Below are 25,180 nucleotides of genomic sequence, written 5' to 3'. Positions count from 1 at the left end.
CCTCTTGCCCCTATTCATTTTTCTTTTCGCAAACTATCTTTATACATCTCAAAATCGCATCGAACGTGGCAGGCAAACTTACATCATCCCCTAACTTCATAGATAGCATGCATTTCATTATTGGCAAAAAAAAAGATAAAGAAGATGGTTAAAAAGGAAAAAGAAAAAAGGAGGTACCTTGAACCGGGCTGGCTGGATAAGGGCTGAGGTGCGACTGAATCGATCGAGTCGGAACAAGGTTGCTCTCCAGACCAAAATGGTGGAAAAGTGCTATATAACTCTTTATTTATTTTTTTTATTTTAAATATAAAAAAGTTAAATATATATGAAAAAGTTAACAGTAAATTCTGAAAACATCAACAGAAAATCAAAAGGAATAAATTAAAATTAAAATTAAAATAATCAAAATACAATTTTTCATTTCATATGTTTTAAAATCTTAATGGAGATTTAAAAAAAAAAAAAAAAGAGCAAGGAGACGAAAAGGACGGAGGGGGTCGGCAGGAGATCGAAGAAAACAATAAAAAGAAGAAAGAGGAAGAAGAAGAAGAAGAAGAGATAGCCGAGAGAGTTTGGTCCAAGTTGGAGTTTCATTGACAGTAATCGACTTAATTAAACTCACCGTCGAGAAAATTAGGTCCTTCTCTAGAGTTGAGCATTCGTCTATTTGAACTCTGTGTTGACAAAAACGATGTGGAAACCCTTATAAGAGCTCTGTGAGTTTGATGATTGCGTTAATGCGGTCCTGACCCGAACAAGGGAAACACACCGCATGAAGTTTTGTGGCTCGGCCAATGATGGAGGTCATGTCTCATGATCGAGCAGCAAATTATTACAAAAAATGGAAGAGAAACAGAAACAAAATTATTCAGGACATGACAGTTTGTATATAGTTGTTAGTGTCTTTCCGTTTTAGGAAATAAGTTAACAAACAAATATTAAAATAAAAAAATGACATCGTGCATCACAGTTTGAAAATAATTTTCAGAGTGCATCATATTTTCATGGCCAGACGGGACTCAGATGCAGAGTAAGCACGGTCACATTAGCACCGTTTGTCCAAATAACGTGCCATGTCAGCTTTCCGTCCATCAGTTGACGGAAATAATGCATGGTGAAAATTTTTAAAATTTTCGTGATGCACCATGTTAATTTTTCGAAATATGATGTACTGTAATACTTGTTTTCAAACTGTGATGTATGATATTATTTTTCATTATTATTATTATTATTATTTACTTCACAACTAAATAAATATATATATTATTATTACATACTTCATGGTTAAGGAATGTATGTATTTACATTAATTTATTCGTAGTTTCTAAAAATAAAAGAAACTCGAGAGTATGAAAAACGAACGTAGAACTTCCCAAATACTTTCAGCTTATATAGATATTTAATTAGATATTGTATTAAAATTTACTTAACGTGTATGGATCATTCAGTGTGCGTCTGGCTTGTGTTGGGCCTTAGGGATTTTGTACATCTCATAGACATTTTGAGATAGATCAATTCATAAGGCGAATTTACTCTCCACGAAAACTTCCGAAATGCTTTCGGTTTATATAGATATTGTATTAGATATTGTATTAAAATTTACTTAACGTGTACAGATCTTTCAATGTGCGTTTGGCTCGTGTTTGGCCTTAGGGATTTTGTACATCTCATATACTTTTTGAGGCAGATCAATTCATACGGTGTATTTTGAGATATTCTTCAATCACAAAAGATTCTGTTAGTTATAGACCTTCAATGTTAAATTATTGGAAATATCTGCCTTTCAACTTCTGTTATAATTCAACTACAGACGGATGTCGAAAAGAACACAATGTACCTTATCGTTCGTTGCATCTTCCCGCCTCGAACAAGAGCCTTTACTAACAAGTATATTTCACATATGAATGCTAACTGAATCGATGTCAGCTAATATATAAATAAGATCCAAGTTCTCGAGCTTGTTCTGTTCGGCCCATTGACTTGAGTGAGGCTCAAAACGATTTCTGCTAAATGCTTCAAAGTGGTTAATCTTTTCGAGCTGATCCTTCACCACTACAGCATCTATGTTTTCCTCAAACCACTGATATCGCAGAATGGGTATGTCCGTAACCCCTTTTCCTCTTATGATGAAGCTTGTTAGATTCCACACAACATCGCTCAACTCGGGCAATTATAGCCGGTGTAGCATTAGATTAAATCCCAATGAGCAGGACCTTATCAACAGCAGAATCACGCCACATCAATGAACGAATTACGAACAGCATAAAACAAACTAGCATCTTCCGTTTGCTTTGGACCAGCTTTCTGCAGATGTATTTAGAATCCAACAATCTGTTCCTTACTGTACTTTTGACACCAGTCAAGTTCCTCTCAGCATCAGGGTATAGCATCAGAATGATTCCCCGTTTCCAGCTTTCCAAATGAGATCAAGACGAGCTTGCCAAGCCAGTTTGTAGAAAAGAGCTTTGGACAGACCTTCCCTTCATATATTTCACACCCCAACCGAATTCAGTAAACCCGTCAGTAACTTCTCTTGAATAACCATTAAGCATCGAACTTGCTCCTTACTTGTTTAGCAAAATTGCGGCAGAAAAACAGGATTCTTATTTTCACTAGTAGCAACGCGGAGCACTCGAAACTACTATTCTCTCCTGAGTAGGGAGTTCGTCCAAGCAATAAAGCTATGCTTCGGAATGCTAGGATGGAACCAGATCATGCTTTATAATGCGGTCAGCTTGTTCTCAGACCAGAAACATGTCATCTCCTGATCCATCCCATGCTTTATATGTCATCTCAAAGCATAAGAGCAGCGGCTGTGAGCCGAGAGTGACCAGAAACTTCTCTTCTTAATAAGATAAGCAGGGTCCAAGCTATCCATGGAGGTCCGGCTTTGCTGAACAAAAGGCCAAATATATATATCACATGACATTAGCTTCATTCCATTCCAAAAGCAGTCAAACCCCAAAACCACCTTCCCTTTTTTGGAGGCGAACAATGTTCCAGTCTGCTCTGGCTCCTCGTGCATCAGAACAGACACAAACCAGTGGCTTTACTTTTACAATCACGTAACTAAAGCGACTAGATCATGATGCATATAACACAAGGATCTGCAGCGAAGAACCGTGCCCTCTCAATATTTCCGTGTAATGTCCCAGCTCAGAATCTAACCTTCGCATTTGCATTAATAACCTGCCAAGACTTTTAACACCTGCATGTAACAGTTGACACTGATAAATTTCGAGGACCAGAGGAGTAAGGGGATAAATCTATATGAGATGCAAAAATCTTGTCTTCTTCTTTAGAATGACTAAAGATTTGACGATGAAAAGAACAGGGTTCAGCATATGAATCTGTCTTTACATTTACCGAGTGTTGTCTTCATCACAACCAGGGCCATCATTCAACAGCTGGTGATGTTCTAGCACCAAATTCACCAATACCCTCTGCAGGAGCAGGACCCCTTCTTGAAATGATAGAAACGGCTCGAATCTCTTACTATGATATCGTGATCGACTAATACCCTCTGCAGGTGATGTTCTAGCACCAAATTCACCAATACCCTCTGCAGGAGCAGGACCCCTTCTTGAAATGATGGAAACGGCTCGAATCTCTTACTATGATCTCGTGATCGACTATGATCGATATATAGGTAAAGGCACTGTGACAGTCACCGCAGACCCGTAAATTCTTCGTGATCCGTATTGGCACCCCAGGAGCTGAAGTTAAGATCCCATAAGCGAGAGCAAGCTTCTCACTGTGTTCTGAGAGAAGATCACCTTTCTCCTCATCATCCACGTCATGGAGGGCAAAGCTCGTCTGTGGGACATACCCGATGGCTCTAATCCTTTCGATCAGATCAGCAAGAAGATTGCATATCTCTTCAGACCGTGGGTGAGTCCGATCTCCCACAAAAAAGCTCACAGTCCCCTTCTTTCCCTGGACCCAACTGCAACCTGGTCTCTTCTTAATTCCCGTATGCCTCATCAGAGACCTTATGCGGGCCACATCTTTCCAGCGTCGGGCATTTGCGTATATATTCGAGAGCAGAGTATAAGACCCGTCGTTTTCACACCCCAATTCCAAAAGTTTGTTCGCTGCATACTCCCCAAACTCAACATTTCCGTGGACCCTACAAGCGCTGAGCAGTGCAACCCACACAATCAAGGTTGGCTCCAGAGGCATGTTCTTAATGAGCTTCATGGCCTCACCTAGTCGACCTGATCGGCCCAACAGATCGACCATGGAGGCATAATGCTCAACTCTGGGAACTACCCCAAAGTCCTTCTCCATGGCATTGAAGATTTCCATCCCTTGGTCGACCAACCCCGAGTGGCTACAAGCATATAGGACCACAATAAAGGTGACTCCATCAAAGACCAAACCTGCCTTCTTCATCTCTTCAAAGACCCAAAGAGCTTCCTCTCCTCGGCCATGCATCCCATAGCAGGTCATGAGGGTAGTCCAAGAGACATCATTCCTCTCCCTCATGTGATCAAATACAATTCTAGCAGAACTAATATCGGCAGATTTGCAGTACATGTCCATGAGACAGTTATTCACGTGGACTACAGACCTATATTGATTTCTCACCATGTAAGCATGTATTTCCTTCCCAAATCTTAATGTGGCCAATCGGGAGCAGGCCATCAGTGCACAGGACATTGTGAAAGCATTGGGCTTCAAGTAGTAATTTTTTTTAACCAACTCGGAGAAAAGCTCAAGAGCATGGTTGGCATCCCCATGTTGTGCATACCCACCAATCATGGCGGTCCACATAACTACATCCCGGTTCTTTGGTGGCACCAAGTCAAACATGAAGCGGGCAGTTGCGGTGCTCTTGCACTTCGCATACATGTCAATCAGAGCATTGAGGACCATAATATCGTCTCCATGCTCCCCATTATGGTGATTCAAGATGCGCTTGATTGCATAGCAGTGAATCTCCTTTCCATTAATTAATGCCCCCGCTGAAGCACAACCCGAGAGTAGAGAAACAAAAGTGATCACGTTTGGCTCTGATCTAGACAGCTGCATTCTCCGGAATACATCAAGGGCTTCGTAGCCATGTCCTCTCTGGGCATAACCTGCAATTACAGCAGTCCATGTGACAACATCAAGCTCAATGTTTTGTTCCTCCATCTTCTCGAACAAACTGAGAGCATCATTAAACCTTCCTACTTGGGAGTACCCCGTTACCATAGCATTCCAAGAGACTACATCCTTAACTCTCATTTGCTCAAACACGCGATTTGCTTCCTTTAACATCGCGCACTTTGCATACATGTCCAACAACGCATTCCCCACGAAGACATTCTTAAACAACCCACTCCGAATTGCATAACAGTGGACCTGCTTCCCCCTCTCAGAGGACCCCACAGAAGCTATAGCAGGCAGAATGTTCGCAAGGCTAATCACATCAGGGCGAATGCTGAAATCGCTCATCATCCTCTTCACCATCCGATCAAACAGATCGATTGCTTTCACAGCATCGCCCGCCTGTATGTAGGCTGCCACGATCGAGTTCCATGAGACAACATCAGTGATCCCTCTAGCAAGCATTTCGTCAAACATTTTCTTTGCGGTATCCAACTCCCCGCACCGACCGTACATGGCCACCATCGAGTTGGAGACGAACACGTTGGAGTCGAACCCGAGCCCACACGCAAGGCCGTGGACAGAGGCCCCGGCTCGGAGAGAGGGTAGGTCTCCGCAGGCCTTGACAACGAAAGGGAAGGTGTAGTGGTCGGGTTGCCACCCTAGCCTCATCATGTCCCTGAATAAGCCCAGGACGTCGCCGTTCAAACCCAAGTGGACGCTCCGGCGGATCAGCATGTTCCACCAGAAGACGGAGAAGTCGCAGGGGAGGGTCCGCTTGAGGAGGCAGAGGGCGTGGGCTGGGGCGTCGGAGGTTATGTACGCGCCAATGATGCGAGTGGACAGGTGGGTGAGGCCTTGGACGAGTACTTGCTGGTGGAGGAGCTTCGCCCGGAGGAGAGAGCTGCATTCTTGCAGGTGTTGAACAGTGATAAGAGGAGGAGAGGCGGTTGGCTCTGCGTTGGAGAAGGACGAGATGGGAGCTCTGCCAGTGGACCAGTGGAGCAGGAGACAATGCTGCTTTCGGGACACGCGGAGGACGGGACCGAGCATGCTACTACTGCGGCTGCGACGGAGGCGGAGGCGGAGGCCGTGGCGGCGGAATGGATTGCGGCCGGTGATGGGAAGTCATGAGAAAGGATGAAAGGATTGCTCCGTGTTTACGCGCGGAGATGGGATGCGATGGTACCTTTAATTGATTTATTCAGACAAAACGTACAATTTGGTCCGGAAAAATAGGTCACTACTAAATTCATCCCTAGAAGGTTTTTATTACACAAATTGATATCGCCGTTTGAAATATCTTGACAAATTAGTCCTTCTGTCACATTTTCCATCTCGTCCCCTACGGAGCACGCTGACGTGGCCGGTTATCTTATATCCGTGAATCTCCGTCGTTGTTGAGCTTTTACTTATATCTCTTTTTTTAAAAAAATATTATAACCATGTTGTCATAAGAGTGATGCTCATAATTGGGAAAATATCCATAACAGGCAGTGCATAAATGACGTTAAAAGTATTAGGTCAAGTAAAATATCAAAGGTTTCGTTAAATTTCTCTTTCTAAGACTTTCTCCTGTATGTCATTGAAAATTCGGCGAAGCGGATCCGGCAGCACTCTCGAGGGCTTTCGCACTCACTATTTCGAGCATGTCAATGACTCTAGTTCATCCATCATGTGCATGGCGCCTTTTGTTTTCTCCGCAGTTCATTCCCTCTTCCGACTATATTCGGAGCTCATGTCCTCCTGCTCTTCTCCCCGTCTTGCACAATGACTGTCGTAGCGATCCTTGTTAAGCTCTGTCATTTGCGGATGCTCAGAGGTAATGAATTGGATTGAGACATAACAAGGATGGTCCAGGGTATCGACAAAGATATCTTCTTAAACTGGGTTTTAGTGAGATACAATACAACCATGGGATTGCAATCGAGATCTACTCAAGCCCAACAAATCAAGTGAGATTCCCGGTCACCGTCGCCCAAATACTAGCCAATTAATTAGCTTTGCTACGTTTGTTTCACGATAATGGAATAAGCCATGAATGGAATTGAATGTGAACTAATATGTAAAGAAAATAAAGATTTCATATGAACTTACTTGTTTGGTTAAATGTAATAGAGGAGATAAGAATTACAATTCAAAATGGCGGTTTGTGAAAATTAATAGAGAGGTTTAGGATAAAAGTATGGAATTATCCTTCCTGTATAAAGAAGAAAATGTCCCCAACAAATATTAAAATTTTATTTATTAAAAAATAAAAACTAAAAAATTAAAAACAATTAAAAAAATAAAAATAAAAAAGACGAAGAAGTGTTCAACTTCTTCCTCTTGAGCTCCGACAAACCAAAGGCTTCCAAGCCACGGTCAGGGGTCCGAGCCCAAGGCCGGGTCTTACACTAGGGTTGCGAACCCTGCCATTGGGCTTGCGGGCCCTAGGTTCGTCAAATTAGGGCTCAGGGCTAGAGAGAGCTTAAACCAGGCTCTCTCTCTAGCTCGAGCCTTGGTTCGACAAACCCAGGGCTCGCAAGCCCCATGGCAGGGTTTGTGACCCCAGCGTAAACCCGACCATGGGGTCCGGACCCTTGGTCGTGGCTTCGGAGTTGTGCTGGTGAGAGGGATCAAAACCTTAGGGAGGCTTCGACTCTGATCTAGCCTGGTGAGGTCAAATTGGGCCTCATCGACGTCGGATCTAATTCGGTCGGCTCGAGAGCATTAGATTAGGTATCTTTGTTTCTCTGGAGATGGAAGTCCGGCGAACAGCGAAAGGGGCGACAACGAAGGAAGATGGGTGGTAAGTTTGGAAAATTTGAAGGATAGTTTTAGCAATTTCGTTTCTAGCACTTATGCATAACACCTATTAGGTACAATGAAGTGGGGGGTCTATTAGGATAAAAAAATCTATCTATAATTGTGATTACGATTACTGGTCAAAACAAATAGAGAAAATATATTACGTATGTAATAAATCTGTAATGAAAATCTCATTCATGTGAACCAAACACACCCTATAGTAGACCCTAATTATTTCGAAATACAAATCTAGTGAAAAGCCTCCTATCTTTCTCGATTTTCAATATTGGATCAAGCCATCCGTTCTAATGGGATTGCTAAAATCAGAAGTGCCATTGCCGGCCAACTCTTTCATTGGCTTGGTTTGGGCCCATCACATGCCTCAGTCGAGGTCGTCGGGCGCGATGTCTTCCAAATTTGACTGCGATAGGGAACGTTTTGACAAAAAAAAAAAAACAAACAGAACTAGAAAATTACCACAAATGGGGAAAATTGAAGAAAGGAAGACTTTCTTGGACTGGACATAAAATTATAAATAAATTAATAAATAAATAAACAGTTGTTTTCTTTCTTTCTTTCTTTCTTTCTTGCTCCGACCATCATATCATAAGCAATTCAGCTCCTCTTCTCCAGCAGATGGACTCCCGGCGAAATCCGTTTCCTCTCTCCTCCGTATAAGTAGAGACCCACCACCTAAAATTTCAACCACTCTCCTCTCATTTTCATTTCCCCCTCCCTCTCCGACCGCCCGCCCGCCCTCACTGCTTCCTGCTGCTGCTCCTACGGTTTGATCCTCCGCCGCTAGGGCTTCGATCGCTCTCCGATCGGCAATGGCTTTCGAGGCGAAGAAGCTCATCAACGACCCAAACAGTAAGCTCCCTGCATTTCCTCCATGCAATTGGTTCGGTAAATTCCCGTGATATCGGCCGAATTCAAGCACGATTGCTGAGTTTGTTTTGCCGCAGATGCAGTGACCGAGTACATCGAAGGCCTGATGGAGACATATCCGGGGTTGCAGTATCTGGACGGCTTTCCCGAGGTTGATTACGGCTTATATGTTATTTGGCCTTTCTGTCCTGTGCATGGAGTAGTTTTTATCTGCTCTGATGCATCCTTCTCTCTCACTATTGGTCAGGTGAAAGTTGTCCTGCGCGCTGATGCCGCAGGCGGCGATTATAGTAAAGTAGCAGTGATATCAGGTTAGCATTCGAACTGCATTTTCTGCCTTCTCGAATTGATGCTATGTTTTTTAGTAGTGATGTTGCATTTGCATGATCAAACGCTCTGTGTCTGTTTTTAGTTCTCCAAACTTCTGCCAATTATCTTTGAATTGGATGGATATTTTCACAATCACATGAAATCTGTGGTTGTTTTAGTTTGCCTTTACGTCACTCATGAACATGCATAATGTGAAACCTACTATAACAATTCCAAAATGTCCTTACGCAAGTGACTCCGGTGTTGCTTCGAGTGGAAATTTATATGTCAGATCTTGTCTGTTGTTCGTTTGTGGTGCTTCTGGTTAAATTAATGAAGTACAAGAATAAGCTAGCGAGCGTGTAATCTATTCATACTATAGGAGGTGGGAGTGGACATGAACCTGCCCAAGCTGGTTATGTCGGTGAGGGAATGCTTACTGCAGCAATATGTGGAGATATTTTTGCTTCTCCACCTGTTGATTCTATTCTAGCGGTACCTTTCCGCAAACCCTGTTGCTCCTACTCGATTATATGTTTGCTCCTCTTATTTTGCACTGAATCAGGGGACCGTCGACTCACAATACCCGAGTAGTGTTTTATTATATATCAAGTTATTTTGCATTTCTCCCTCTTTATTGGAATGGGTATGACCTTTTTGTATTTCCACAATATCATACTCGTTTACGTCTTGATATGACGTTGATTTTTTATTTTTTTTTACACCATTGTTATCAATGATAGGGCATACGAGCTGTTACCGGTCCTATGGGGTGCCTTCTTATTGTTACGGTAATTCTCCCGACCTATTAGGATTAACGTGTCACATTTATTAGTCAGTAGTTGCTTCAAGTGTTTCTGGCTATTGAGATTTCATATTTTTGTTTGAATTTTGATGTTGTTTTAGAGCCTCATGGAAACTCATCGAAATCGAGATTGTGTTTCATTTGCTAATCAGTGCTTGGCAATGGCTGCAATGTGCTAATCATGCATGGCTTCAATTGTATTTTTTTGTTTGTAGGTTAAAAGTTTGGGAGTTCATCCTTGGCATTGTGTTTCTGTTTTCGAATTGGTAGTGTTCTTATTTTTGCACTTGCAGAATTACACAGGTGATCGTTTATACTTTGGTCTGGCTGCTGAGCAAGCTAAATCAGAAGGCTATAAAGTAGAAGTATGTTCTGTTTTGCTCTTTTCTGAATATCATTACTCGTAAGTCAAACGAAGTTCTTGAAGTGATCTTTGTACTTGCAGACTGTCATTGTTGGAGATGATTGTGCTTTACCTCCTCGTCGAGGTATTGTTGGACGAAGAGGGCTAGCAGGGACAATTCTTGTAAATAAGGTATTCTTTGTCAGTCTCCCCTCATACCTTGTCTTCCCATTAAAATTCAGCCATATGCCACTGAGTACTAACACAAATTCAGTGTACACTTCCCCGTGTATTTTGTACCTCAAACTTAATAAAGACTTGTAAGATGTACCACTATATTGAACGAGTTATTGTTAGATTAATCCCTCATTGCTTTCTTCTTCTTTTTATTTCCCTCCCTCCCCTTTGATTGCTGTGATGCTAAATTCTTCCAATTGTTTGACTATTAACTGAATGACAGATTGCTGGGGCTGCTGCTGAGGCAGGTCTTCCTCTTTCTGATGTTGCTGCTGAAGCAAAGCGTGCTTCTGAACTGGTTGGAACAATGGGGGTTGCTTTATCAGTTTGTACTCTACCTGGGCAAGTCACCTCCGATCGTCTGGGTCCTGGAAAGATGGAACTCGGTCTGGGAATTGTAAGCAGTGCTAAGTCTCTATTGTCTCGTATAATTAAGTACTCAAAACAACTTCAGGTTCCAACTGCACTTACAAAGCTAGCAAAGGAAAGAAAAGGTTACAGTCTAACTTTATATACAGCAGATAGTTTACTTCTCCTGGTGAACAAATTGCTAGGCCTAGCAGATTTAGTTCTCATGAGCATTTCGCCTCCATTTCATTTCAGTAGGCTCACTGATTAGAGATACTGTTATTTTTCGATTTTCTTATTTCAGCACGGAGAACCTGGCGCTGCTGTGGCCGACTTTCAGCCTGTGGACATTATAGTTTCCCATGTTCTTAAAGAAATTCTGTCAACTGTATGTCCCAATTTCTGATTCTAGTACCATCAACAAATTCAATGTTCTTTGTTTTCATAGAGAAATTCAAAGGTTTTCATGTGGCACATTTAGAAGTATTTTACACATTGGTCATAATGACAACTTCTGTTCTCTTTGAATCTCTCAATTATGCCTTGGATAGAAATGTGTGTTGGAAATCACTTTCCTGTTGACTTCTTAAAATTCTGATTCCACTGTTGATCTCTTAGCATAATGTACTAGGTTTGTGATTAGTAGACTTCTATTCAATCAGACAAAGCCTAGAGTCCTTATTCTAATTTGGATGTTTTTTCTACTTGGGATAGCTTATCTCTGTAAATATTAATAATGATAAGTTTCTTGACAAGCTACACATGTATTTTTGCAGGAAACTGGTTATGTTCCAATTAAACGGGGTAATAGGGTGGTCGTCATGGTAAATGGGTGGGTCACTGTTTCTTCTTGATGCTGTAGTTGATCATGTACTTGGTGAAGTCATTGAAACTGAAAGGTTCCTATAAAAGACATGCATGCATACTAAGCAATTGAGAAATTATTGTTTCTTTTCATTGTTGAGCTTGCATATTGTTTAAGAATAGGAACCTCAAATGACCTACAAGGAGTGAATAAGAACAACTTGTTGAAATTGTAACTATTTGCTGTAAGTTACTCTTGATTATTGTGCAAATTACTGACTATATTGATCCTAGAAATCTAATAGGCAGCTCATAGGTGCTGCCAGTACTGCTCATAGATAGCAATTATTACAAGCTCTGTTTGGAGTTGTCAAATAGCCATTTGGTTGCCGGAAATAACGTAGTAAGGTCTTTAATGATGCAGAATCGGCCGCGGTTGTGTTTGCCTTTTCCTTGTCAGATTCATATGGAATATCTGACTTGCAGATGCTGTTTCTCATATATTTTTAGTGTTAAAGAATCTTTATTTGCCATTGTCTTGCATTTATTTGAAAAATCTGAGCTCTTTCTTAGAGTTAGTTGTTTAAGCTGTTGGTGTCCTTACTGCTGTTTTAGGTTAGGTGCCACTCCAATGATGGAGTTGATGATCACATGTGGAAAGGTAGTTCCAAGGCTGCAGCTAGAGCATGGACTGGCGGTTGACAGAGTGTACACGGGCTCTTTCATGACTTCCCTTGATATGTCAGGTTTGTTATGTCTGACAAGAACATCATTCATGTGGAGAGCTGTTTTAGTTATTTCATTCTCTACACTGTTGTCAGGTTTCTCAATTACCGTCATGAAGTCGGATCAAGCAATTCTGCAACGATTGGATGCTCCTACTAAGGCCCCTCACTGGCCTGTTGCTGTTGATGGTACTAAAAGTACATTTCAATGCGTGATTTCATTTCATGTGTGCCATATGTTTGCTTATCCGTGTTATCCTAAGCATATTGTTTATGATGATAAAATGACACCAGATTGTGAAATAGACAAATCATTTGCTGCTATTCTTTCCCCTTCTCTTTTCCTATTTTGACTTGTATACTATGTGACTCTAGAAATGGTACTCTAAATCTACTAGTAGTTCATACAATTATTGTTAAGAATGAAAATATTATTCGATATCTTTTTCAGTCTATTGCTTCTTAATTTTCAGGCAATCGCCCACCTGCAAAGATTCCCATCCCAATGCCAGCATCTCGTGTAACAAAGAGTGACGAGGTTTGTGCAATTATTTTTTTCCTTTCTGCGCATCCCATTCCAAACCAAGCGATCTTCTTTGTATGTGCTGAAATCAATTTTGATTTCCCATTTGTGAAATATTATCACCACGCATTTTAATTCATCTTCTGCCGTATTTGATTAGTCATTGAGTCGCCCAACACAATTAACTCCTGAGGGCCATATACTGGAGGTGGCTATAGAAGCAGCTGCAAATGCAATTATAAATATCAAGGACGACTTGAATGAATGGGATGGAAAAGTTGGAGATGGTGATTGTGGATCGACGGTTAGTTTATTTCTCTCTTATTATTGATCTCCTTTGGTGACATATCAAACTTAGATTATTGATGTTGTGCACTATTTACTGCTTTTACAGATGCACAAGGGGGCAATGGCAGTCCTTGAGGACATGAAAAAGTAGTAAGCCCCTATATTCTGGTTCTATCCCACAATATCTTCAAGAACAGAAGCTCTGTTTTATTGTGCTCATTCATCTCCAGAAAGCTTGTGCCGCTGATTTTAGTAACCCCATGGTAATATTTAGTGATAGACTTGAATAGTCACCAATCACAATAGCATAGGCATTGAACCTACAGATGAGGTAGACCTGCCGCTGGTTTCGCGCTTGCATCCAAACATCGACTTTTGCATGTGAAGTTGTAACACCTATCTCTGTTCACAGTTATCCACTGAATGATGCTGCTGAGACGATAAATGAAATTGGGTTGTCCATCAAGAGAGTAATGGGCGGTACCAGCGGGATAATGTACTCATCCACCCTATGGATGCTTGATGTTAGTCTAATTTACTCGTAAATTTTAAGCCTGTGCTCATCTCTCTCTCTCTCTCTCTCTCTCTCTGTTCTTGCCCTTTTACGTATTTTGCAGATATCTCATATTCTGCAAGGCAGCATACGCTCAACTGAAAGCAAGTGCCCAAGTCACAGCAAAAGAATGTGAGATGATGCCAATGCTGAATCATTTGAATTATAGGTCATCAGCCATAGAGATTTTTTACCAGAATTTTGATTCAGGGCTGGAAGCACTCGAAGCCGCAATTGCCGCAGTCAGTAAATATGGAGGTGCTAGTGCTGGATATCGCACGCTGTTAGATGCTCTTATCCCGGCATCAGAAGTCCTGAAAGAGGTTATCTATTCTGTATTTCAATTATATAACGGAAGTTTGAGTTTCAGGTTAAACACGTACACATATATATTAACAAAATATAACCGTTTCAGAGGTTGAATGCTGGAGATGATCCGTCGGCTGCTTTTGCTCTCTCATCAGAAGCAGCATTGGCAGGAGCAGAATCCACCCAACATATGCAGGCACAGGTAGAGATATGATCTTTTAATTTGGTGCTTTTACTCCGCTCTTCGGTCAGATTCCTTGTCTCTGTTATTATCATTTTAGTGCTGTCATCAAAAGTAAATTTTGACGGAACAGGCTTTAAGGATAAGCTTTGACTTTTGAATTCGCGATTGCATTGTGAGTCTCTTTATGACTACAAGTCAGAATCCAATCACCCTGGCTTTGGTGTGATCGGCTGATTCAATCAACTCGTCTCATTTGTGCTTGTGAAGGTCTCTCTGAGATCGGACCAGAACTGTTGGTATGACCATTGAATGAATACCTCACCGAGACACTGCTTGTTTTGCAGGCAGGCCGTTCGACCTATGTCTCAGAAGAGGCACTTGCGACTGCGCCGGACCCTGGTGCGATGGCTGCAGCCTCATGGTACAGAGCAGTGGCCTTGGCTGTGAAGGACAATTGCTCAGCACCCTAAACGAGCTGTAAAATGCACTTACTTCACCCCAAGGCTATAAATTTTTTGTGTCCGACTCCGTACACCGTTCCCAGTACTTGTCTAACCATTTTGCTTTCCGCTTATGCATCTTCTAAATGCATAAAGCCGAGAGAGCCAGTTTTCTCCCCTCCCAACCTCGATTGCTTGAATTTTTCCTTTTTAACATAATTTGTACATCTAAACGGGCTGAGAATAATGACAGTGGATTGTAAGGCATAAAGTTTTTCAAGCGGAGTTTATACATGTTTCATGTGGCTTGTGCTCGATAACCATAGAACTTCAGTTTTAAGTCGGATGGAAATACATGCCGACACGGTAGGGACTCGGTCCAAGCACGGCGTTGTCAAATGCCAGGTCCGTGCACGTGCTGTAGGAGTGGGTCAAAGATTGCCACCCCTCGGCAGTTGTACTCAACAACGTAACCATTCTTTTATGGACCGAAACTATGTGCCTTTTTCGAATTTCTGTTTGAGAAAAACCAAGGATGCGACAAAAAACAAAGTTGTCTCTTCTACAAACTCTTTATTGGTACTTGGAACTGCAAAGCATCTCTCTCGATAATATAATTACATAGATGCCCCATTACCAAAACCTTTTCTGCGTTTCAGTCTTATTGTAGGGGGGAGGAGGGCTGTGAAGAAAACTAATAACATCAAACTGAACTATCGATCCTAATTGAATTGAACGAAAATTATATGAATATTTCAAACCGGTTCTAACTGGATTCAATTTTATCCAAAAAGATTCGATTGACGACTTATTATCTTTAATTTATATTATTACGATTCATTGAACTGAACTGCTTTAATTAAGATTATTTTTTTTTAAAAATAAAAATATTGTTAAAATAAGATATACTAAATGATGCAAATCGTAGCACAACTTTAAGGGATCTAATTCAAGTTCCAATTGGACTGGTTATGTGAACACGAGCAAAGAAATTTTTGGCGGGAATCGCATCACTAAATTAAGATAATCAAATTAACTTAAAAAAATAAATTTAAAAATAAAACAATAAAATACTAAAATTGGCCCCTTTTTTTTTTACGGTTGGACTTATAAAGATTGCGTCCAAATGAGCCGAACCCTTTTATTTTTTTTTCTTGGCGTTTTATGTTTTTGTTTAACAAATTGGAAAAACCGGCTACATGGTTTTGGTTTTTTTTTTCTCCTTATAAATTAGTTAAAATTCGTACTATAGGGAGTGAAATGGTCCATAGTATAAACCCAAGGGTGCAAATTGAAACTTTCCCAAAACATAGACACTTGTGCGAAAGTATCTTGACGTCCAATTTAGAGCAAACAGAAAACAGTTCACCCCAACAAAAATAAAAGCAAACAGAAAACAGAAGTCAAGAACTGAATCAAAAACAAACTACAAAATCAAGGCCCAAAAGATTTCAGACACATTCTCTCTCTCTCCCCCCTCCTGTCTCCCTATCTCTCTCTGTGTCTATCTGTGCTTCGTTTTCATGGCAGAGCAGCTGACGGAGGAGCAGATCGCGGAGTTCAAGGAAGCTTTCAGCCTCTTCGACAAGGACGGCGATGGTACTCTCTCTCTCTCTCTCTTCATTTCAGCTGCATTGATGTTCTTCAGACACCCATTGGCGAGTTAGCTCTGTTTTGGTTCTGCTCTTGCGGAAGCTTTTGTTTGCAGACATTTTCGGCATTTCTAACTAGTAGCATTTAGCAGCTTCTGGGTCTGCCAGGGAATGCTGGTTCTTATGTTTCTTGAAGGCGGTGGTTTATGGGCTTAAGAGCTAAATAGTCCATTCTTCGGTTGTAATTAAAAATAGGACCTTGTGCTCTTTGACTTCCCTTTTATTGTTTCTTTGGAGCCTGTGATTGTTGACAGATCTGTTCCCTGTCACACTTTGTGCTTCATGTTCTTATACAGTTGCTGCATGTTCACATTCCATCGAGTTGATGCCGGTTGAGGATTTCTCCTTCCCATCCATTGATATCTGCATTTGTTTGTGCAGGCTGCATAACTACCAAGGAGCTTGGAACGGTGATGAGGTCTTTGGGACAAAATCCTACGGAAGCTGAACTCCGCGATATGATCAATGAGGTCGATGCTGATCAGAATGGAACAATTGATTTCCCCGAGTTCCTGAATTTGATGGCGCGTAAGATGAAGGTTAGTGTCCTTGTGCATCCGCTGTCTTCGAACTGGAAGTATGTAGCAATTTACGCGTTTGTCTTGCTGTTTGCATCTGAAGTTGCAGGCAATACGTTGAGGGGTGTATTATGTATCTCTTAAGAGTTTATGCAAAATCATGTTCTTCCTTCCGACCAAGAAGGAATACAATATTTTGGATGCAGCTTTGATGGCTGATGAACGGTCAAGAATGATTGGTGGCTTATCGGGCATGCCATTATTTTTTTTTAAAATAAACCTTTAGAAATATGATTTTTGGAATTTGACAGTTCTTTCGTAAGATAGTAGAATGCAAAGCTGCTTGGTATTTGATGGAAATATGGGTTCCTTTTTTTTTTTTTTGGTGGTTTGCAAGAGGAAGTGAGTCATGGTATGTCTTGTTACAATGTTATTTGACAAGTCGTATGCACCCAAAGCGGAAAGGAGTATTCCACATAAGTATCAAATGGCTTCTGTTTGTTATAGTGCCTGTTAGGACCAAATGCGTTTAATTTGTTCTTTCCCATATTTAAGTCCTGAGCTAGCAATTGTAGGTCATCCGTGTCGGTTACTATTTTATTGAATGTTTAGACATGGAGGGCTAAGGTGCCACCATGCCATCTGCAAGATTTATTCCGATAGAAGAAGTAATTATCTCAGTTTTATTTCTTCGTGATATCAACCTCTTGTACAGTTGACCTTGCGTCGTGCTTCTCTGTGGGTATGAGTTGTAAGCTACTCGGTAACTCTGTTGAGGACAAAACCTCTACTTCTCTTAGCACTTGTTGGCTTGTCATAAAACTTGTAGGCCTATAGGTTTTGGGTTTGATTCTCATAGTTGTCTTTGGTTCAGTTGTTAAGGTTCAAGGGTTCTAATAGATTCTTATTTCACCGGAATTTCATCATTTGTATATGTCCACCCTTATCTTTGAAAGGACTGCAGACATGAACCCCTTGAGTTGATTTCTTTTTCCTTTTTTGTTCTTTGTGAAGGATACCGATTCAGAAGAGGAACTCAAGGAAGCTTTCAAGGTCTTTGATAAAGATCAAAATGGCTTCATTTCTGCTGCAGAGGTAAACCCAAATTATCCCTTCGACTTATCTGCCTCTTCCCTCGATATAGATCTACTACTAATTGTCCATCTTTTTGACTAATCAATGCAGCTCCGCCATGTAATGACAAACCTCGGAGAGAAGCTAACGGATGGGGAGGTTGATGAGATGATCCGGGAGGCCGACATGGACGGCGATGGCCAGGTCAATTATGAGGAATTTGTTAGAATGATGTTAGCCAAGTAAAATCCATGGAATCCATTCGTCTGTATCTATGAGTTTCTTATGGTTCCTCTGGAATGAACTACAAATTATGGATCTCCGGAAATATTCGATTTGCTCGGATGCTACCGGGCTTGTTTGACAGTTAATCTGCGGTTGCTTTCAATGAGCTCGTATGTCTTAAAAGTGGGATTCATGTCTCTTTACTATTTACTGCTCTTTACTATTTACTTGTTGGATAAGAATATTCTGATGGTCCTGGGGCTGGAATGGGGAAAAACTATTCTAGCCGTTTTACTGAAAGCGTAAACTGAATGTGGATTCCCGCACCAGGTAAGCGTCATATAATGTTTAGTTTAAACTGAGACTACAGTGGTAGCAACAGGGAATGATCATATCTTGTTTTCTGAATGCGGGTTCTCCTCGAAGTATTGGACCAAAAGGAGCAAAATCTTTGGCATTTTGTTTTCAATTTCGTCCCACTGTATGACTGGGCTGGATGTGATTCTATTTGGCATTTTGGCTACAATGCAGCGTTAATTGTGAATATGGTCGGGTTTTAAACCTAGATCAATCTTGAATCTAGGATTGAATTATGTTTAAAACTTAGTAGGATAATTCTCTCCTTTACATTTTACTTTGCGTATCAGGTAAGAAACCTGATCCCTCCCTACTAAATTATGACCGTTTTGATTTGATTTCAGCTCTTTATCTGAACTATCACGAGACTCGGTAAAAAGTGAACGCCCGTGGTCTCATCAGGGGAAAAAAAGCCCAATACACATTTGTTTCACTAATTATAGATTATCATGAATGAGTTGATGAACCTAATCACCAAAAATTGTTTTTCAATAAGAGTCGAATTTAATTGTGTAAATATGCATAATTCTAGTGGGACGGTCTATTTCTTCAAGCCTTTTCCCTTCTCAACCTTAATAAAATCTATAGCATTTCATTTTGAAAGCCATTTTTTGCGCGATAACATGGATTCATATCAAGCATGTGTAATCCATCTTGAGCAATCCACTGGTTAATAAACGAACTGGAACTCGGAGGCGGACTAGAGGAAATTACTTCCTTGGCCGGCTGGCGCAATTATCAAGCGAAATTACTCTTACCTTATTATCATTTACCAATTCCAGTGTCCCCTCCAAATAGCAATGAAACAGAAGACTACCATATATGCAAAACCCCACATATTGATGGTCCTTATATATATAGATTATTATAATTCGAGAAAATGGGTTTCGTGCAGCAACACTTGCTCTCCACTTAAATTTAGGAGGTGCCAAACTCGATTATCATCGATGAACTTCTCATATCCCTTTATTTACAATCTTCTATCCTTTACTATCCCATAAACCTTTCTTGTGATAACAAGAACCATCATTTTTTTTTTTGGATGGAATAATGTTGTTTTTAATCCTTCATCGAGCCCATCACTTTGGCTTTTGAAGCCTTCATGTTCTTTTACCTTTTGAAGATTCCTTTATATTGTGAATAATGACACATGCAAGATTGAAGAGAGAGGGGAAAATGATTCCAGAAGTGGACACAAAGGCAAGGCAAGAGGACATTTAGCTCCTTTTTTCCTGATATAGCAAAAGGGCAAGAATTACAAACAATTAACCATTATTAAGCCAATTGCCAAGGCATCCTTGGCCCTCGAAGTTAGTCCAATAGATCAGGCCAGTCACATTATATGTACCATCTTAGCTATGAACGGGAAAGGAATGTGAGGCCTACGTAAACACTACTAACGGAACTGTGATTGGCTCGGTCTATCTATATGTCTACCCGGTGAGGGAGGAGGCATTACCCGTGGAAGCGGAGGAGGATGAGGAGTTCTTATGGTTGTGCATCCACACCTTGAACACCTGCCGGCTCACCCCAACGCTCCTGCAGAACCTCTCGATCTCATCCTCCAGGTCCTTCCTCTGCAGCTTCCACCCGAGCTTCTCTGCAAACTCGAGCATCTTCTCCTTCTGCTCTGGCGTGAACTTGGTCCTAAACCTCTTCTTGCTGCCTCCCCCGCCGCTCCTGTCGCTCTCCGAGGGAGACTCCGCTGCGGTGACAACCAACTCGAGGTGCTGGTCTCCCCGGCGGCTGCTGAAGGCTCCAGGAGCTGCCACCAGGAGCCCTCTACCGCCGCCGCCGCCTCCTTCGTTGGCAGCTGCAGCAGCATACGTCGTGACCTTCCGGTGGAAGTTGCGGTGGCAGCCGCAGGCTGCGCAGTGGAGGCTGCCGCCAGGGGAGGAGGAGGAGTCATCTAGTGTGAACTCTCCGCAGCCATCGGTGGCATAGCTTCCCAAGCTGGCCGCATGGTTTCTAAGGCACTCTCTGTATACCTCTCTCTCCCCTTCCATCTCTCTCTCTCTCTCTCTCTCTCTCTCTCTCTCTCTCTCTCTTTCTGCAGTTTATTTTGTGTATATGTCGGGAGGTATATATTGAGAGGTTTTCTCAAGGGAGATGGTTTGATGGATGAGTCATATTGATTGGTGCTCATGGGAGGTGGTAGGATGGGACTATTCACATTGTCCTAGCCAGGGGTAGAATTGGAATTTTGAAAGGGTCGAGGGCAAAATTGAAATTCTAAATAATAAGGATAACATATAAGAAAACAAAATGATATTAGTCAGTAATAATGAGAATGTAGTTCAACGGTAAACTGAATTTTTAGTAAGCGGATTTTATCTGCAGTGCAATAATTTGAAACTCGCCAAAACAAGTCAACCCTTAAACGGGATTAATTTCATCTAATAGATTGATGATACCTGTGATTACACCAGTAAAAGCAAAAAAAAGAAAAAGAATTGATATTACCGAGTAATATTTGGTCTAGTGATGAGCTGATTCATTGAGCAAGTTAATTAGGCTTACAATATTAGTAAGTTCAGGACATCCTCATGACATACATTGAAAGAAGAATCGACAATGGTGTTCGATAAGAGTATACCGCGTCTCCGTAAGGAAGTTACACTACTTAAGCGAGTACTATACATAGTCTGAGATACCTTTCTAGGGGATTCATTCGCGATCGTTGTCACCTCTATCTCTCTAAACTAACGTTCCAGTAGATATAGTATACCGATGAGTCATGGGAATGATCCTAGATCTAGGCTTGAATGATAATGATGGGAAAACAATTGAAGAGCGTTCTACAAAGACCCAACACAAAACTGGGCCAAGCAGCTAGAATGCATATCTCAGGAAAGGGGTTTAGCTATAATCTTAGCTTTTCACTAGAAATCAAGAGGTCATAATAGATTTTCATCAGCGAAAGTTTTCGTAATTTAAAAAAAGAACGAAAAAAATAATACATTTAATCGTTTTTCACACTATCAATCTTGTCTATCCAAAAATGCCGATCGTTTTTCACACTATCAATCTTGTCTATCCAAAAATGCCGAGTAGATAACTTTTCTTTTTTTTCCCCCTTTTTTTTTGGGTGATATATCTTGTCGACAATAGTTTTTTTATGAATGATCGCCAAAAGGAGTGATATGGTGGTTTCAAATTTACTCTTATATGACTTGATAATCCTAAAGTCATGGATTCATATTTCTTCTACGCATTTGAGGCGAATACTAGTTAGAAGTGTGCTTTTTCAGTCAAAACTTAGGACACACCGGTTTATATGGATTATACTATGTCTTTGATGGTGCTAAGCTAATAGAGTCAGTACTTAGTCGGTTATTTAATCCGTCTTATATGTTTGCAGTTGAACACAAAAATTCAAACATTGCAAAACGGGACAGTAAAATCGCCTCAACTGCCGTCACCCTTTTATTCATAAAAGAATTGTTTCTATGAATGAGGTGAGTTACGGAGCACTATGTTTGTTTGATACTGGGGCACCTTCTTCCCTATGCTGGGGTAGAAAATGTCCCCTTACCAATGATGGGCTTTTCTATACATCTTTTAGCATGCGTCTACGCTACAATAAGAAGACTCATCACGTCACTTCCTCTATGGAACTAAACAAAAACATATATTGGCCATTAAAAAAATAATAGTAATCGCCTTAACAAAAAAAAAAAAAAGAGTTCGCCTTACCGAAAAAAAAAATAATGGTAAACAATTTAAAACTATTCCAACTTTAAGTAATTTGATTATATATTTCCCATCAATTAACCGCCTCCTTTTTTTATGGACAATACTTACAATTCGATCTATTCTTTGAAGCTTATATCGCATCTCATGACATGATCATGGCCATACATGATTATGTACTATTTAAGAAGAACCAATAATCTAGCATTCCTCCCTGCAATGCCAGCCTAACCGGATAATTTGTTCAGCATAAATGATACAAGATTTTAGAAAATTGATTTAAGATGCCGATAATGATACATTTTGATGCACAAATATATATAGTAACCCTTGAACAACACATGAGTCAATGGATCAAATTCTGGAAATTCTCTTAATTTTTGATGATTTGATAGTCATAAAATGTCAGGACAGGTCTATCAAGGGAACCGTCAATTTTTTTTCCCCTCTCAAAGAACAACTGCTTGGGGGAAATTCCTTTATGTAAGGAAAAGGGGTGGGGAAGCTTTTAATAAATGTCTTCGGATTTGCAATCATCTCCCTCAGATATACCATTGTCTACCAATATTGCAATAAGCCACATGGTCTGCCTCTCCACAAAATCATTTGCCCATCATGTATGTATACATAATTGTTTTGCAACTTGCAGATTAATTAAGCACATATGTACCAATATTAATAGTCAATGCTATGTGTTTATAATCTCCAAAATGTTCGCAAATAACAGACAAGAAGCTTCTCTAGCTAGAGCCAACTCAACCAAACTATATATAACATCATGAAATGCGGTAAACGTCATAATTTCAAGTTAATATGGGGTCCGGGACATAACCAATTCTAAACATCGTGCAATTAAGTCTACACAAGAGATACACTAATTGCACATATACGCCGGACTGTCCATGGGATCCTCAAGACATGAACGATTAGGCTTGTAGACAATTATACTAGACATATGTAAGGTTTGGAATTGATCAGGAGTTGGAGTTTAAATCATTTCAATAGGATCCGACGCTTAATTAGCATTAATAACTAATTTAGGAGGTCAGGGTACGATAATGGTCATAATTGACCACGTAAACGTGGCATTCACCATTCCAGTCTCTCTCCTTGTCAAGGCATGGCCTGTCTAATTTTTTTAAATTTTTTATGTGAGATTAAATGTTGTGCATATATTTTATATAGTATAAAATGCATATATATTTATGAGATAAGTTATTTAAATTTTTTCTATAGCTTTTGGGGCTATTATTTTGGTAATTGTCTTGTCTAGATTCACCGTGCACATAGCTGATTCAATCATTCAGGACAACCTTTGATGACTCAGCCCAACTTAAAATCCGACATTTATGTGTTCATTAGCATCCCTTGTTTAGGTCCTCTCAATTTTCATTATCATGGTGGACAAATGCTCTTATATATTACATCACAAGCGGGGTCAGGATTTAGGGGTGACGCCAGGGGCGCTCGCCTCCTTTAACTTGCAAAAAATTAAATAAAACTTATAATATATTTTGGCATGTTCATCATATTCTTCATGAAATTATCGTATTTCGTCTTCTTTAGTTTTGTAGTTTTACTATTAGTTTAATTTAGCTTGAGTTTTGCTCTCCTTGAACCATCCATCCCCGATCATAAGAATAATACACGAAATAATAATAGACATGTAAATTTGACCTCTTTTTTGTATTGTAAATGCAAAAGCACTCCTAGCATGACATTACAAAATATTTGACATTGATACGCAAATAATGAAATTAAGTAAAAAAATTAAGCTGGTTTTAGATGGACCGATTTGTGATGGGTTTTATATAATATTAGTTATTGAAAATCATTCTTTAGATTTGAATGTGAAAAGCGTAACTGGAAAAGAGGGGAGTGGGCTCAAAAGCAAACCTTCAACCTCTTGCTTAAAGTTCATGCATGAGAAGAGGGAGCGGCCCTTCACGGGGTAAGGAGGTTTCATTAAATAATGATATCATATTTTCATTTATTGCAAGTAATAATAATTTCACGTTGGGACTTGACAATTCAATTAAAATATATTTCAAATGGAAAAGAAAAAGAAAAAAAATGAAAAGCCAGAATTGTCGTTGGGAATTTCATCATTTCATCAGCAGTCCTTTTGTACTTTAGCATTTTGTGTAACAGAAAGATAACCCTTCATTTTTTTTTTGGTCGAAAAAAAGATAACTCTTTGTTGCATGTCATCCACACGATACTGCACTTCATGTGAAACTTATTACTAGGGTTTACAAGTTACATTACAGCTACTCTACCAACACGTCGCGAATCGTCTAATGAAAAGTTTGATCGTTGAGAATTAAGTTTTAGTGGATATTTGATTCTTTAGTCGCGATCTAAACAATTCGGTTAGGCAAAGAATTTTCTCGACAACTATCCCCCTAATGAATATGACACTTGAGAGAAGTAAAAGAAGCAGCACATGTTGCCCTTAGCAGGAAAAGTGAAATCGTTATCATTTGCATATTGACCCTAAGGGGGAAAACAATGACACAACGACATCATGCGGGCTCATGCATTTAAAATGTTAACTCCCATCCTCGCTAATTTCCCGATATCTGCATGCCACTACGGGGTCATGTCCTGACGACAGACTTGAAATAGCACCACGCGGTCGTAAGCAATATAATTCATACTTCGAAAACAGGCCTCTAAGCTATGCACACGATGTGAAACATCATACAGGTCGACGTAAGATCCCATACATCCGATCTCTATGCAAGAATCTTTACGTACGGTAAGTGGACGGTAAGAATTCAAGAACCGGACCGAAGAAAAGCAAAACAAAGGGGTCTAATGCCCCATGATTCACTTGGCATGTTGGGTTGCGGGGACAGTGTCTTTGGAGGCATCCCTCTGCCTCCCATCGTGGATTCAGTGTCCAGTCACTGTGACATAAAAGCCAAGCCAACATAGCCAACAGCCAAACACTGACTTCACTACCCGACGTTTTTAGGGCTGCCATTGAATTTGGATTATTGGGAACAGGCAGCTTCC

General features: G+C 40.5%; 4 protein-coding genes across 8 annotated transcripts; 2 read left to right on the top strand and 2 right to left on the bottom strand.

Annotated features, from left to right (window-relative positions):
- Positions 1-1,742: 1,742 nt before the first annotated feature.
- LOC116215086 (pentatricopeptide repeat-containing protein At5g16860) lies at positions 1,743-6,277 on the bottom strand. 2 transcript variants are annotated; one of them, XM_031550655.1, is made up of 2 exons: positions 3,361-6,277; positions 1,743-3,208 (listed from the first exon to the last, which is right to left on the bottom strand). In XM_031550655.1, exon 1 carries the CDS (start codon positions 6,145-6,147, stop codon positions 3,550-3,552), a length of 2,598 nt encoding a protein of 865 aa, XP_031406515.1. In that variant the 5' UTR covers positions 6,148-6,277; the 3' UTR covers positions 1,743-3,208; positions 3,361-3,549. The 2 variants fall into 2 exon arrangements, with proteins under 2 accessions (XP_031406515.1, XP_031406516.1); XM_031550656.1 differs by having other exon boundaries at positions 3,367-6,277.
- A 2,186-nt stretch (positions 6,278-8,463) lies between these two features.
- LOC116214932 (putative 3,4-dihydroxy-2-butanone kinase) lies at positions 8,464-14,941 on the top strand. 4 transcript variants are annotated; one of them, XM_031550441.1, is made up of 20 exons: positions 8,465-8,754; positions 8,850-8,923; positions 9,020-9,083; positions 9,464-9,576; positions 9,825-9,872; positions 10,180-10,251; positions 10,332-10,421; positions 10,690-10,863; positions 11,119-11,202; positions 11,591-11,646; positions 12,234-12,364; positions 12,440-12,541; positions 12,817-12,881; positions 13,027-13,170; positions 13,261-13,304; positions 13,567-13,650; positions 13,772-13,839; positions 13,918-14,030; positions 14,123-14,218; positions 14,545-14,941. In XM_031550441.1, the coding sequence occupies exons 1-20, from the start codon at positions 8,715-8,717 to the stop codon at positions 14,668-14,670; spliced, it is 1,788 nt and encodes a 595-aa protein (XP_031406301.1). In that variant the 5' UTR covers positions 8,465-8,714; the 3' UTR covers positions 14,671-14,941. The 4 variants fall into 4 exon arrangements, with proteins under 4 accessions (XP_031406299.1, XP_031406301.1, XP_031406300.1 ...); XM_031550442.1 differs by having other exon boundaries at positions 8,466-8,754; positions 12,440-12,532; XM_031550439.1 differs by having other exon boundaries at positions 8,464-8,754; positions 8,850-9,083.
- A 1,095-nt stretch (positions 14,942-16,036) lies between these two features.
- On the top strand, positions 16,037-18,295 carry LOC116213041 (calmodulin). Its single transcript, XM_031547846.1, has 4 exons — positions 16,037-16,239; positions 16,674-16,831; positions 17,825-17,905; positions 17,996-18,295. Exons 1-4 carry the CDS (start codon positions 16,164-16,166, stop codon positions 18,128-18,130), a joined length of 450 nt encoding a protein of 149 aa, XP_031403706.1. The 5' UTR covers positions 16,037-16,163; the 3' UTR covers positions 18,131-18,295.
- A 1,370-nt stretch (positions 18,296-19,665) lies between these two features.
- LOC116213059 (zinc-finger homeodomain protein 9-like) lies at positions 19,666-20,576 on the bottom strand. The gene has a single exon (XM_031547863.1). It carries the CDS (start codon positions 20,470-20,472, stop codon positions 19,900-19,902), a length of 573 nt encoding a protein of 190 aa, XP_031403723.1. The 5' UTR covers positions 20,473-20,576; the 3' UTR covers positions 19,666-19,899.
- Positions 20,577-25,180: the final 4,604 nt, after the last annotated feature.

Source organism: Punica granatum, chromosome 7, assembly GCF_007655135.1.
Source record: "Punica granatum isolate Tunisia-2019 chromosome 7, ASM765513v2, whole genome shotgun sequence".
NCBI classification, from domain to species: Eukaryota; Viridiplantae; Streptophyta; class Magnoliopsida; order Myrtales; family Lythraceae; genus Punica; species Punica granatum.
This window is presented reverse-complemented; position numbering and strand designations above follow the sequence as displayed.